The 15,096-nt window shown below is 43.2% G+C and overlaps 1 protein-coding gene across 2 annotated transcripts in view; it reads left to right on the plus strand.

Annotated features, from left to right (window-relative positions):
• Positions 1 to 4,634: 4,634 nt before the first annotated feature.
• ADGRD1 (adhesion G protein-coupled receptor D1) overlaps positions 4,635 to 15,096 on the plus strand; it is a 1,174,499-nt gene continuing 1,164,037 nt past the window's right edge. For both annotated transcript variants that reach the window (XM_077293307.1, XM_077293306.1), the window contains exon 1: positions 4,635 to 5,016. In XM_077293307.1, coding sequence (XP_077149422.1) covers positions 4,951 to 5,016 — 66 coding nt within the window. In that variant the 5' untranslated portion in view covers positions 4,635 to 4,950. The remainder of the gene's footprint in view (positions 5,017 to 15,096) is intronic.

The raw sequence follows: 15,096 nt of genomic DNA on the forward strand, positions 1-15,096 counted from the left end.
GATCACCAAAAAGAGCCAGACTGCCCATCACTATAGCGCATGGCCGTGCGGCCATGCAAACCTTATATAGCTGCAGCAAGTACAAGACCTTCCTAGAAGGACCAATGAGAGGCTGCCACAGAGCCTGAGCACCTTCAGGACCTTCCTGGAGAACCAATGGGCTTTGCTGCAGTATCCAAGCATGTGACCCTTGATCTCCAATGAGAGATCTTACCCTGGGCATGCTCAGAATTAGAAAAGCAGGACTTAGTCCCCAAAGCGTCTGCTCGCCGCTGCCCCGCACTGGCTTCAATGGCTGAAGCTGGAAAAACAGCAGTAACCCTTTGCACAGAGTCAGACTGAGCGAGACGCTGGGACCGACATCTCCGCTGAGCAGGCTCCACTGGAGGCAGGAGAAGAATGGGAGACTGCAGCGGAGATGGCCCGAGATTCCCCCTGTGCAGAGGCAGGAACTCGACCCCTAACATATATACTAAGAAAAATGTGGATTTCTCTAGAATAAGACATTGGATTGCAGATACTAAAGAATTATTTTATCCAACATTCTATGATCTTCATGCTCATGTGGATGGCTTGGGAGGTTTAATCCTACTGACAAATTCTCTTTAATTTGTAAGTTGTTGTGCTGTATACTTGTTATTTTATGTGTTAGATTCTGACACACTACTGGATTAATTTCATCATTCCATCCACTATAGGGTTAACCTTACCAATTAGTTAACGAGACATACACAGAAAAGTGGGAGGAGCAAAGTTCATGAAGAGAGCGTTCTGTAGAGTAGCGCAGACTAGCTGGATGGCCGAGACAGCAGAGATACATAAAGTGTAGTGCAGTATGGCTGATTACCCCTCTAGGTAGGAAGATATCAATTTTGCCCTGATACTCAGCTGCTCACAGCTGTCGAGGATGTAGAGCAGTGTTTCCCAAACTCCAGTCCTCTCGGACCCCAAAAGGTCATGTTTTCAGGATTTCCTTAGTATTGTACAGGTGATGGAAGTATCAGGAGTTCTCCAACTTGTGCAGCACTATGGAAATCCTGAAAACATGACCTGTTGGGAGCCATGAGGACTGGAGTTTGGGAAATTCTGATGTAGAGCAAGCCTATGGAATGAAGCACATGAAGATGATGACAGTAATGCCATAGTGCACATAGTAACTGCTTGCAAATAAATGGGATTTTGGAGTCCCACTGTGGAGAGACTACCCTGTATATGCTGGACGTAAAGGGTGAAGTGGGAAAGTTAGAATAAATACAGATCCAAGGGTCTGGAATATACACCATATGTATCCCAGAATGCCTGCCTCTACTAATATAAAATAAGATTGCAAGGAATGTTCTCTGTAAACTGCAGATACTGTATGTAACCAACAAGATTGTGTACCACCGTCTTCTGTTTGAAAGTAAAGCAAGTTTTGTTTCAACTACCACTATTCTCCAGTTCTCCTCTTCTTTATCCATCACGGAATGTTTCACAAACCATCCACCCATGAGGGGAAAGTAATGCCAAGGCTACCCCCGCACATATATAACTGCATCCAATTCAATGCTTAAGCTGCGCTAGGCATCAGGCACACTCACCACTGATGACAAGGGATCCAACTATGCCCAATGTTCTGAGTTTCCTACCTGCTATAGGAGTCTTTGGGAGACCCTATCAGAGATCACTACCTGCTATAGGAGTCTTTCCGACCAGGCAATGTGTCCTACAAGAGGTCTTGCATATGAGTTTTCCTCAGGAAAGAAGAAATCTGTCTAATCTCAACTATAGGAAGCTACCCGTTAAGTCAATACCCATTAGAAGGCATTAAATCATGACTAGACATTTTAACCAAATAAAAGGCTATGTGTCACTTCCAAACAGAAAACTAGTGTGCACAGGTGCAAACTAAGAGTAGCCATCTCTAAACATATCAAGCCAGTAAAGTAGCACTCTGTAGCGCTATAGCATGTAAACATAAAATATATAAAATTTGAATTGCATTACTGCTCTAGAAAAAAAGACAAAATGGAGATGTTTAGCACATAATTTGGCAGATTCAGCAGGATCCTACCTACCCATAAATGCAGGCTTTCACCTAGGAGAGAATTCACATTAGATAGGATCCCAGCAACCAGTGATCACCTTGTCGTTGGCTGCTGGGCATGCATGAATTGGCCAAATTATGTGATTCATAATAGCATGCCTAAAAAGCGTTGCCTGGTAAAGTGTTGCCCATGTCTTATGGACCTGAACTGAGAAGCCTTGTAGACAGACTGTGAGTTGAGCACTGAGGTGGTACCAGATGGAGAACCTTTGCATGGACGTTTGGTGCAGCCCACCTACCATCTATCTGTTGTGGGTAAGCCATAATGTGGAGGCAAGTGCCTTAGTGACTCATGTTGGCTCAGCTATGGAGATACTTTGGATTTCATAGTCATTTTGGCACATCCCTTGTCATAGATGGAAACTACCATAGCAGTTGAGTGACTCAAATGAAGGAAAGCCTAAATCTGCTCTGCGTGTTTTAGATGTGACATTTTTGGGGGACAATTTTACCCACTGACACCAATTTCAACATGAACACCAAAAACAACAAATGTACTTAATTAAGACTTTTGAATTGCGGGAAAAAATCCATTTTAATATTGTTTTCTCAGACAGAAAATCCAGGACTGCCCTAGGAAACTCATGGTCATTACTTCAATCAATAAGTCATAAATTACTTCTGAACACAACAAGTATTACGGTATATATGCAACTTCCTTTTAATAAAAAGAAAAGACCTCTTATCTATATTATGCTATAAAGCTGTAGGCACAAAGCTGCAGTAAGAATTAGTCTTTCTATCTCCTGGTAGATTGGGAGACTCTGATAAATGTTATTGTTCTGGAAAATTGTAATAAAATATATTAATTGAAAACTTATGCAAAAACATTGTTCAATTATTAAAAAAAAAAAACAGTGCCTTCTTTATGTCCTCCATCTGAACTGTTGGGTAAGTTAAGTCTTCCTCTCAAAATTGTTGTTTCCCATTAGTCCAGGCTATAAATAATATACAGCTCTACTCACAATATGGGGCAGATTTACTAATCCAAATGCACCAGAATTTTGTCTTAATTTACTCAAAAAAACTATGTAACATACATTGAAACTCATTTTTATGTGTTTTAGACACTTTTACTGTGTTGCTGAACAAGGGGGAGAGGTCTAGTGGAAAGGGGATGTGATTTGCATGACTTAAAATGCTCAAAATGCATCTAAATTGTAGCAAAAACTAAGTTCACTTATAGGAGGAGCAACCTAATGGGTGGAGCAAATTTATCAAACCGTGTAAGCCACTTAAACATAATAAATGCGATATAGTACACTTCCAAACTTTACTGGAGTGTTCAGTAGACTTCAAGACAGAGGCGGACATATCATTGGTGTAGGGGCCCAAGAGTTAAGGAGGCCAACTACCACCTCCAAAGCAACAAGCCACTTCTCTCACAGACAAAACTATTGGACTGCAAAGGGTCCATATACTGTTCTTGCACAGGGGCCCATTTCTGTCTGTGTTACTGTTCCTGGAATAAGTGGAGACCACCTGGGCTACGGAAGAGTCAGCAAGTGGGAACATTTCCTCATTCAGGAAATTGGGGAACAGGACATGGTGAGGCGCGGAAGGAACTTGACTTCAGAAAAGTGGAGTGTAGTTATGGCCTAAAAAGATGCTAAAAAGATATTGAGAATGTAAACAATGACTTTAATTTCTTCATAGTTTTATGAGAAATATTCTTCTACACACCATTACAGGGGTTATATAGGTTCATTTTGGAAAGTGTTAGCTGGATCATTTTGTTTATTTGAGCGTTATCTAGGTTAGACAACCCATTTCCATCCACACGTGTAGGGAAGAACTATGAGAGTAGCAGAGAATGTGGAGACCTGGCAAAGAAGATAGATGAGAATGAGTATTATATACGGAAGGGATCATCTACAGGAGTGCTGCTACTGCCCAGAATTGTGTCCTCTCCCTTCTTCACACTTGAGTTGTATGCCATCACATAGATGAGTATGTTAATATAATTGAACATAATAATGCCAAATGTACTGAATTACTTCTCAGCGCGAGTGTCAGGGGGTTTTATTTGTAGTAAAAATTGGAATGTATTAGGGATTTGTAGAAACCATTACTTAATGTAATGTCATTATCAGGATACCTTTCCTTACAAGCAGAAGTCTATGTTCTGGTGATAGTTTCCAGGCTATTATCTTATGGTTCTCCCTTGAAGTGAATGATTACAGTTAATAACATTATTTTGCTGGGTTTGCTATTTCTCCTAAACTTTCCTAAACTTTCTGAAGTTGCAGCTCCACTTTTATTTCCTGCTCCTGTACTTAATGCAGCTTTTGGACTGTTTTTTTTCTATATACGGTACTTTTAGACTTGTGTAGAATAGAGCGACACAGTACAATATAATTCTAGAAAGAGAAGTTAATCTGCCTGTTTTCTAGTTACTATTGTCTCCGGGAGGCTGGTGTTAGGACCCAGAACACAGCCTGTAATGCGAGGTTATAAATAGTGTTGTGGAATAGGACAAAGTTTGAGGAGTGAACGTGACATCACTGAGGGCTTCTCCCCACCCTGGACTTGGTGGGATGGAGGTGAATACACATTGTCAGGGTCTGGACTCACATTCTTCTGTGGTGATTGGATGAACAGTTCATGTACTGAGGACTAAGGGCTGAGTTCTTCTGGATTTACCTGGAGTCACTCATGCTGGGATCTCCCTGCCCATCACAGAAGTGAGAAGTGGAGACTTTTATCACAGCAGAGTGAGACATGTCCCAGTCTGAGGTCCCTGCATCTCCTAGGGGCCAATGACTCCTTAGTGAAATCACTTAGACCAGTCCACAGACAAAGTCACATCTGGGGGGACATTAGTTCTGAAGACCTGACACCTGAGTTGTCACAAGGACTCAATCATGGGGAGCTCTCTGCACTTATTCCCTTGGATTGCTTTTCTGGTGTTGAGACCACGTGGAAATCAGGTAAATATTTGGATCTACAACCTATATCAGAGAGGGTATGCTGTGACTTGTAGTGCTATCAAGGCTGAATATTTTTGAGCAATCAGTTCACTTTATTCTCTCCTTTCTCTTTCCTCCTCCTTTTATATTCACATATAATTATTGTCATCTTTACATCATTTTCTTTCTTATCACCCCGGTGAAAGCTTTCACCTGTCAACATTTAGTAATTAGAACAATATTAATATTTGATGATTTTGATAATTAATAGAAATAATTGAAACCTGGACTGAAATGCTATTATGGTATAGATGTGCGTCATATTTTTGGTGTGAAAAGCTGACAAAATGTAATGTAATAAAGGAATATTTATTGAAATGATTGGTCTAGTAATGGTATGAAAATGTTCTTATAATAATAAACTAATAATACAAGTGGCAAGTTTCCAGCTCCAGTATCCAGGTGAATCCACTACAGTCCTATGCAGAAAAAGAACATTTGTCCGCAGATGATGAATTGATGATCCATCTAATCTGCACTTGTATTATTTCCGTTTTAGTTATATTTTAGTATAGATTTATGTTCATTTCATGTGTAAATTCACTGACTGAAAAATAATGTTTTCTGCTTCCCCGAACTACATGGCATGGTGCTTGCTCTATGATGACTCCATGGGGCACAGTATTTTCTTACATCCATGTTACCACTTCTTATGAACTTGTAAGAATAGCCTCCTTTATAACCAGTTTTATAGAGAGGCGCACAGAGATAGTGCATGTGCTATAGCAGACCATGAGATCTACACAGATGAGATGAGCACATCGCCCCATCCAGGGTCCGAGTACAGAGTGCGATTTCCAGACCAGCTGTAGGTCTCATGACCCAAACTCAAGAGTCTTCTTACAGGCATAGCAGAATTTGGCGTTGTTGAATTTCTGTTGGAAGAGGCAAGGCTGGTCTGGACATCAGAGTCCATACTTGTACCTTGAATATTGGCCTGGGGGGGTCTTAGAATCATCAAATTTGGCAAATCCATGCTTTGTGTCCATTGTATAATGAATGCTTGGCAGTGTTTCTGGAAGGATATGCTCAGGAGACCCTCAATGACAGCTGTTGCAAACATTTTTCTGAATATGGCGCATTCTTCCACACAGTTAATGCACAGTTGGTTTGTAACGTCACCACTTTGCACTCCTTCCTAACAAATTACTTAACCAATTAATTAATGATCCCAAAATTAATGATCACAATGCAGACAAGTAATGTGTGATTCACACTTCACCAAAGGGTTTAGCAGCAGAATAGGATATACCCAACCCATATACCCAGCTTCTCTTCTTTCCTAGCTGGGACATAACTGCACCTCTAGGAAGGTAGCAATCATGTCTGCCTGCAGTATGGTCCATCTCTTCAGCAGCAGAGCCCATGTCATCTGGTCAGCACCGGGGGGGAAGTCTGCAAGCTATTTGTGTGATTGTTTTTAGACCAGGGGTTCCCGATAAATGACCTGGTGACAGCATCAGCAATGCAAATATAATGCATTAACTCTTCTAATAGCCAATCATTACCTGATCGTTAATGATCCGGCAGCATGATTTACGGTACGCCCCACTGTGCACCAGGATTGGGTTAACCCCTTCAATGTCAATATAAAACCTTACGCTCCTCTCACATAGACATATTTTATTTCCTCTTTTGACCAGTGTACTTTATTATCAGCTTGGTGCAATAGACATTAATGAGATTGGTGATGTCACTGTAAAAGGGAACAAACGTTCTAGTGTGATCGAAGGAGGTTAGAGTTATAAACCGTCAGGTGTAGAAGAGTTCAGAATATGGTGTTGTTCCTCAGGAATCTAAGTTAGGTTCAGTGCAGGCACAGGAGGTCTGTTTGTTGTAGTTGTACCCGGAATCCTAAAATATGGCTGTTTATATCCATGTAAAACCGGTAGTTTTAATCTAATATGAATATTCATTTCTATCAATTAAAATAACTGAACTCTTAATATTTTACAATCAGTTTAAACTTTGTCTTTTGACACACCTTGATCACAGTAATAGAATCCTTAAGTTATACATAGCTAAAATATGACTCATGAACATATGGGGGCACCTTTCACGTCTCTTTTCATACGGCAACTTTCATGTCTCTTTTTATATATGAACATATAAAAAATGTGTGCACGCACAAGGCACACAGCATTCAGTACCTATAGATGCTGTGAGCTGCTCTATGCTTTGTGTATGTGGTCCACAAGGTACTTATGTGAGGTACTAGCAGGAACGTGGGATGCAGTGACGAGCTGGAGGCAGAGCAAGAGTGAACAAATTTTATATCAGAATATGTCCCAACAGTAAATACTCCACGCAGGGAGTAAGGGGGTGTAAGCATAGGGCCCACAAAATATATTTTCTCTATAAAGGAATTCAAACAGGTTTAAAACAGCGGGTTAGCTTATCAGTCTCTCGTTCCTGGATGATGGTGGTTGGAGATCCCACGATGGCGCCATAGGTGGTGCATGACGTCTCGGAGCCGGTCCTGGAGGAAGGTGAAGCACTGTCTCTGTATGGCGGCGGAGTATTCAGATCTTCTTATACATAATCCTGTAATGAGGTGCAGTACGGGGGAAGGATTGCTGCACAGCCAAAGAAGTACAAAGTCTCGAGGTGAAGGCCACAGTCCCAAAGCTACGGACCGCACAAGTCGCTAGATCAGCATTGCGAAAAGAGTCAGCGGGTGTAAGTTGCACCAACTGGTTGGTGCCGTTAGGGTCAGGGGTTAATGGGGGATTAGTCTCTGGAATTGCACAGTCTATATGCGCAGGGGATATAACGCAGTAAAGTGGGCCTGTATGCTGGCGTCGGTCTGCGGAGAGGGAGTCAACCTTCTCTTGTTGCACACGCTGAGTCCCCGCTAAAAGCCCTGTTTTCATGTGCGCAGTCCCTTTTATATCACACCTGCCCCCAGAAGTCAGGTGCAAAGGTCTATCCCAGTCAGTAAGTGCTTTCCCCGGCAACAAAGGTGACAGACATGATAGTTCCGGCCCGGACACGAAGGAGACTCTGGTCCATCTTCCTACACTTAAACAGACGTACAACTTCAATGCATGTACACAACTAGAACATTGGCAAATGAGCTTCTGTAGAAATGCTCAATGTCGATTATCTGCCCATTGGAAGACTAAAATAATAAGTGCAATGGGGTTTTATCCGATGCAATGGTACTCACCTGGTATAGTAGTGGGACCACCGCCACTAGTAGGCTTAAGGCTGCTGCAGACCCACAAATCAACAAAAATTGGAAAGAAAGAGTTAATTCTGCACCACCAGTGGATCAAGGATGAGAGATAATTGGTATACAGAAATGCGGTTTATTTGTCAACGCGTTTCGAAGTTCAAAGCGTACTTATCAGGACAAACCTTGCCCTTGTAAGTCACCCAACCAAAGTGCAAAATGGGTGATCATCATCATTTTAGGCCGCACATCATCTCACGTAAACAGGGAATGTGCTGCGGATAACCCGATTGGGACAAAACAATTGTTTTTGTGATCATTCTGCCGTCATCTGTCTCCATCATCCCGTGCTTCTCAAGTTGTGTATTGGCGATTAGACTCATTAATGGTGCATTGATGGACTGAAATCGGCACACTGAAATGCACCATTACGCTGCACAGTAAAACCTACAGGGTAACTCGCTACGTGACGGGGCCTTAGGTAATAGGGCTTGGGTGCAACTATTACCTCTGCTCTTTCTATAGTTACAATCCTGCACATGAACTATCTCCTATATAATTGTCTAAGGGTACTTCCGTTTTCTGTCTGTCCTTCTGTCTGTCGCGGTTATTCGTTCGCTGATTGGTCTCGCCAGCTGCCTGTCATGGCTGCCGCGACCAATCAGCGACGCGCACAGTCTGGAATAAAATGGCCGCTCCTTACTCCCCGCACTGAGTGCCCGGCGCCCGCATACACCCCTCTGGTCACCGCTCGCACAGGGTTAATGCCGGCGGTAATGGACCGCATTATGCCGCGGGTAACGCACTCCGTTACCGCCGCTATTAACCCTGTGTGTCCCCAACTTTGTACTATTGACGCTGCCTATGCGGCATCAATAGTACAAAATGTAATGTTAAAAATAATAAATAAAAAAAAAACCTGCTATACTCACCCTCTGTAGTCCGCTGAGCCGCTCGCGCTGCCCGCCATCTTCCGTTGCAGGTTGCGGTGGCAAAGATGGTATGGCAGAAGGACCTGCCATGACGTCATGGTCATGTGACCGCGACGTCATCACCAGTCCTGAGCGCCTAGCGACGTAGTATATTGCCCAGCGACGTAGTATATTGCCCAGTTACGTAGTATATTGCCCAGCGACGTAGTATACAGCACAGAGCCACGTAGTATATTGCACAGCGAAGTAGTATACAGCACAGAGCCACGTAGTATATTGGCCAGTCACGTAGTATATTGCCCAGCCACATTTTTCACAGGTTAAAAAATAAAAAATAAACATATACTCACCTTTCCGAGGGCCCCTTGTAGTCCACGGCAGCTTCCGGTCCCAGGGTAGGTCTGAGCGCAGGACCTGTGATGACGTCGCTGTCACATGACCGTGTAGCGGTCACATGACCATGATGTCATGGCAGGTCCTTCTGCCATATCATCTTTGCCACCGCAACTTGCAACGGAAGATGGCGGGCGGCGTGAGCGGCTCAGCGGACTACAGAGGGTGAGTATAGCAGGTTGTTTTTTTTTATTTATTATTTTTAACATTACATTTTGTACTATTGATGCCGCATAGGCAGCGTCAATAGTACAAAGTTGGGGACACACAGGGTTAATAGCGGCGGTAACAGAGTGCGTTACCCGGGGCATAACGTGGTCCGTTACCGCCGGCATTAACCCTGTGTGAGCGGTGACCGGAGGGGTGTATGCGGGCGCCGGGCAGTGAGTGCGGGGAGTAAGGAGCGGCCATTTTTTTCCGGACTGTGCGCGTCGCTGATTGGTCGCGGCAGCCATGACAGGCAGCTGGCGAGACCAATCAGCGAACGAATAACCACGACAGACAGAAGGACAGACAGAAAGACGGAAGTACCCTTAGACAATTATGTAATAGATTTGCTACAGTTTTTATTTTATTGAAAAGGTATGGGAAGCATAAATGAAGGGATTTCTTTTTTGAGTCGTTGGATTCACTATCTTCTATCTAAAATATTTGGCATCAAAATGTGCAATGATGTTTTTTCAAAAAATCCTCCTTGTGAAAACATCAAAATATTGTTTTTTTTACATAATTGTGACAGGTGCTGATGAATAATGGGTGGACCCCTGGTTGTTTGGTTTCGGCTGAACAGTTCAAAAAAGCTTGGTTCAGAAACCAGAACAGTACTCGAACCCGGAGCCCATTCACATGAATGGGGGGCCCGAACAAGCTGTGTTTGCCACACAGTCATGTGCATTACAGCACAACAAACACTGCTTATGATCGGCGGTAAGATTAATACCGCCGGTCAGAGAGTTGCGGTTCCCATGCTATCAGATGACCAGATGACAGCGTGATCCTGCAGCTGTGACAGGAGGTAAAAAGTTTACCTCCGGTCACAGGCATTGGCTGATGGGACTACTACTCCCATCAGCCTAGGCCTGTTGTCGCTAACAACAGGGAGAGCAGGTGGTGGCTGATGGGAGTATTCATCAGCTGGCGCCTGCTCTAAAAATAAATAATTTAAAAAAATGACAGGTTCCCCTGTATTTTTAAGAACCAGCCAGACAAAACTGACACCTGCAGGCTGCAACTCTCAGCTGTCAGCTTTAGCAAAGCTAGTTATCAAGAGTAGAGGGGTCCCAAAGTTGTTTTTTTAATTATTTAAATAATTAAAAAAAACAGCATGGGGTCCCCCTCATTTTTGACAACTAGCCAAGCTAAAGCAGACAGCTGGAGGCTGGTATTCTCAGGCTGGTAAGGGGCTATGGATATTGCCCCCCCAGCCTAAAAATAGCATCCCTCAGCCGCCTCCCAAAAGGAACATCTATTAGATGCACCAATTCTGGCGCTTTGCCCGGCTCTTCCCACTTGCCCTGTAGCGGTGGCAAGTGGGGTTAATATTTGTGATGTTGATGTCACCTTTGGGTTGGCATGACAAACAGAGGTCTCCAGCAGACCTATATGGTTATAACTGCCGGATTGCTATGAGTGCCGCCCGATGGTCGGCGCTTATAGCAAGTCATCATTTCTGCTACATACAGGCGATCTGATCATCGATTGTATGTAGCAGAGCTGATCGGGTTATGGCAGCTTCTAGTCTCCCATGGAGACTATTGAAGCATGCCAAAAGTACAAAAAAAATGTTTTTAAAAATATAAAAAAAAAAAAAATATATAAAACTTCAAATCACCCCCCTGTTCAAAATCAAGCATACACATATTTGGTATTGCTGCTTTCAGAATCACTCAATCTATCAATATAAAAAAAAATTAACCTGATCGCTAAATGGCGTAACGAGAAAAAAAGTCAAAGCACCAGAATTACATTTTTTTGGTCGCAGCAGCATTGCATTAAAATGCAATAACGGGCGATCAAAAGATCGCATCTGCACCAAGATTACCATCGTAAACATTAAAAATCTTAGACATTAAAAATGTCAGCTCTGCTTGCAAAAAAATAAGCTCTCACCCAACCCAAGATCACGAACAATGGAGATACTACAGGTATCGGAAAATGGCACAATTTTTTTTTTTTTTTTTTAACAAACCTTGGATTTTTTTAATCACTTAGATAGAAAAGAACCTAGACATGTTTAGTGTCTATGAACTCATAATGACATGGAGAATCATAATGGCAGGTCAGTTTTAGCATTTAGTGAACATGGTAAAAAACAAACAAACAAAAAACAACTATGGAATTGCACTTTTTTTGCAGTTTCACTGCACTTGGAATTTTTTCCCGTTTTCCAGTACACGATATGTTAAAACCAATGCTGTTCTTCAAAGGTACAACTCATCATGCAAAAACAAGCCCTCACATGGCCATATTGATGGAAAAATAAAAAAGTTATACCTCTGGGAAGAAGCGGAGCAAAAAACGAAAAAGCAAAAATGAAAATACCTCCGGGGGTTAAATAAACACACAGCCAGAATAAAGTCCTTTATTTGAAATAGAAAAAAACCCTTTTTTATTTAAAAATAACAAACACAGTTATACTAACCTAATGCACATTTCAGTGATTCCCGGTCATCTCCTGTGAAAAACTGAAAGTAAGGGTGCCGTCACACTAGCAGTATTTGGTCAGTATTTTAGATCAGTATTTGTAAACCAAAACCAGGAGTGGGTGATAAATGCAGAAGTGGTGCATATGTTTCTATTATACTTTTCCTCTAATTGTTCCACTCCTGGTTTTGGCTTACAAATACTGATGTAAAATACTGACCAAATACTGCTAGTGTGACGACAGCCTTAGAAACAAAATAATATTCGCCTAGCACCCATTCCATTAAAGCCATCATCTACTGTAAAAAACAAAATTAAAAACAACAATATTCCTCACATGTCCGACGTTCTATCCCATGCCATAATCCATCTCTGCTATAAATAGTTTTCAACCTGGACGGTGCCAAGATGCAACCGTCCAGGCTGAAATCCACTGGAAAAGGAACTGCTGCGAGTGCAGCCTCAGTGACACACGGTAATGTCATCGATGTTACCGCAGGTCACTGATGCTGCGTTTCCAGTCGGGCCAATGAACTGCGGTGACCTCGGCAGATCACCTCTTGCACCGTAAGAAAAAGTTGTGGTGAACTCACTGAGCTCAGCGCTGCACCATGATACATTTCCCCCGAAGAAGGCTGACGCGGCCGAAACGCGCGTAGGGGACGTGGCACTATCAGACTTGAGGTAATGTAGCATGACAGTCTTAGTGTATACTACTATGCCATATTAGAGATTCAGCATTATGGGAACAATGTTAACATGCCACTGGGCATAACAAGTTGATATTCTTTTTTCCCTGGGAGACTTATATTTATATGGCAGTAATGAGAATCGGTATTAATGTGTGCCTCAGGTCTATGGTATCATTTGCATTGGTATACATCACCATCATTGTTGTCTTCTGTTATTTTGGTTCTTAATAAAGTTTGGTATTTTTTGTACTTTGAGGTTTTTGACTCATACATTTTATTTATAGATTTATATTTCCTCATGGTGTTAGCGGTGATCTCACTAAGGTCACCACAGTTCATTGACCTTGCTGGGAACGCAGCCTCAGTGACCAGCGGCAACCTCCATGATGTCACCGCTAGTCAATGAGGCTGCGTTCGCAGCAGCTCATTCTCCAGTGGTTTTCAGCCGGGACAGACACATCTTTGCACTGTCCAGGTTAAAAACTATCGCAGAGATGGATTATGGCGTGGGACAAAACGGAATGGGCATTAGGTGAGTATAACTGTTTTTGTTATTTTTAAATAAAAAAGTAAAACAGCGCATTCTTTTTTTTTCAAATAAAGGATTTTATACTGGCTGTGTGTTTATTTATAATATAGCTATAGGATCAGTAATAAGTAGGCATCTTATAGACGCCTTTAAATTACTAAGCCATGGGCTTGATGTCACCTGACAATGCAAAGGTGACATCAACTTCACAAATATTAACCCCACTCGCCACCGCTGCAGGGCAAGTGGGAAGAGCCGGGCAAAGTACCCGAATAGTAGATGCACCTTTTCTGGGGCAGCTTCAGGCTACTATATTTAGGCTGGTGGTGCAAAATCCATGGCACCTGTAGTGCAGCAGGATCCTCATTGTGCAGTGATGAGGCACTGACCCAGGAAAAGTTCAAAGCAAAGTCTCTTTAAATGAAAAGCGTACTCACAAACAGAAAGTAAGTCAGATCCTCCGGATTGCAGCCGGGAAAACAAAGACAGTCCGTGACCGATTGCTGTGGGTGACTGCTCCGCCATGTACGTTGAGGGTCTCAGACCTTTTGGCTCCGCCTGGTGCTGTGTTGCCTCACACAGGTTGATCTCTGCAGAGCCTTCTGCTCTACCTGAGTGCCCAGGTCCCTTTGTCCCACCCAACTCTGTATGGCTGCTGGCAGAGCCCTCATCAGCCGGTCTACCACCACCCTCTCTACCATCTGGAAAGGATTTAAGGTCTCAGGCTGGAGCCATTTTTTAACCAGCTGCAGCAAGTCATATGCCTGAGACCTGATGGTATGAGACTCCACAAAAGACCACTGGAATACCCGTTGAGCCCACACATATAACCCCCAGTCGGGCAAGAATCTTACCATTCATCTTCTCATAGTCCAGGGCATCATCCCGACTGAGGTCCGGGTAGGCCTTCTGGGTATCTCCTGTCAGGAAGGGGGCCACCACTTCAGCCCACTGGGTCATTGGCAAGCTATCCCGCTCTGCTGTGCATTTAAACATGGTGAGAAAGGCCTCCATATCATCCTCTGGGCTCTTCTTCCTTAAGGTTGACCGAACTTTATACCGAGCCTCCGAACGGATTGAGGATGCTGGTGGGGCCACCTCTTGCATAGCGAACAAAATCCATGGCACCTGTAGTGCAGCAGTATCCACATTGTGAAGTGATGAGGCACTGACCCAGGAAAAGTTCAAAGCAAAGTCTTTTAATGACCTGCATGCTCACAAACAGAATGTAAATCAGGTCCTCCGGATCGCAGCCGGGAAAACAAAGGCAGTCCGTGACCGATTGCTGTGGGTGACTGCTCTGCCACGTATGTTGAGGGTCTCAGACCTTTTGGCTCCGCCTGGTGCTGTGTTGCCTCACACAGGTTGATCTCTGCAGAGCCTTCTGCTCTGCCTGCTTGCAAGACCATAACTGACACACCCAACCCTCTGCTGCAGGTTTTGTTTTTACAAAGAACCTGTGGCCACCGGCCACATGGAAAACCCGGGGCCGGGAAGAATACAGACTGCCCCACTACCATCCTGTAGTCCATTTCAAAAATAAAAACTCAGAGCGGGTTTTCTTAAATTTGCCTTGGACAAATAGCTTGCCCAAGATCAACACTTACTTCTATTTTGCATTGCAATCACAGCTATGCCTGTGACTGCAATGCACTCCCACGGCTTCCATATGCTTCT

The sequence above is a fragment of the Ranitomeya variabilis genome, chromosome 1, assembly GCF_051348905.1.
Source record: "Ranitomeya variabilis isolate aRanVar5 chromosome 1, aRanVar5.hap1, whole genome shotgun sequence".
Lineage (NCBI taxonomy): Eukaryota > Metazoa > Chordata > Amphibia > Anura > Dendrobatidae > Ranitomeya > Ranitomeya variabilis.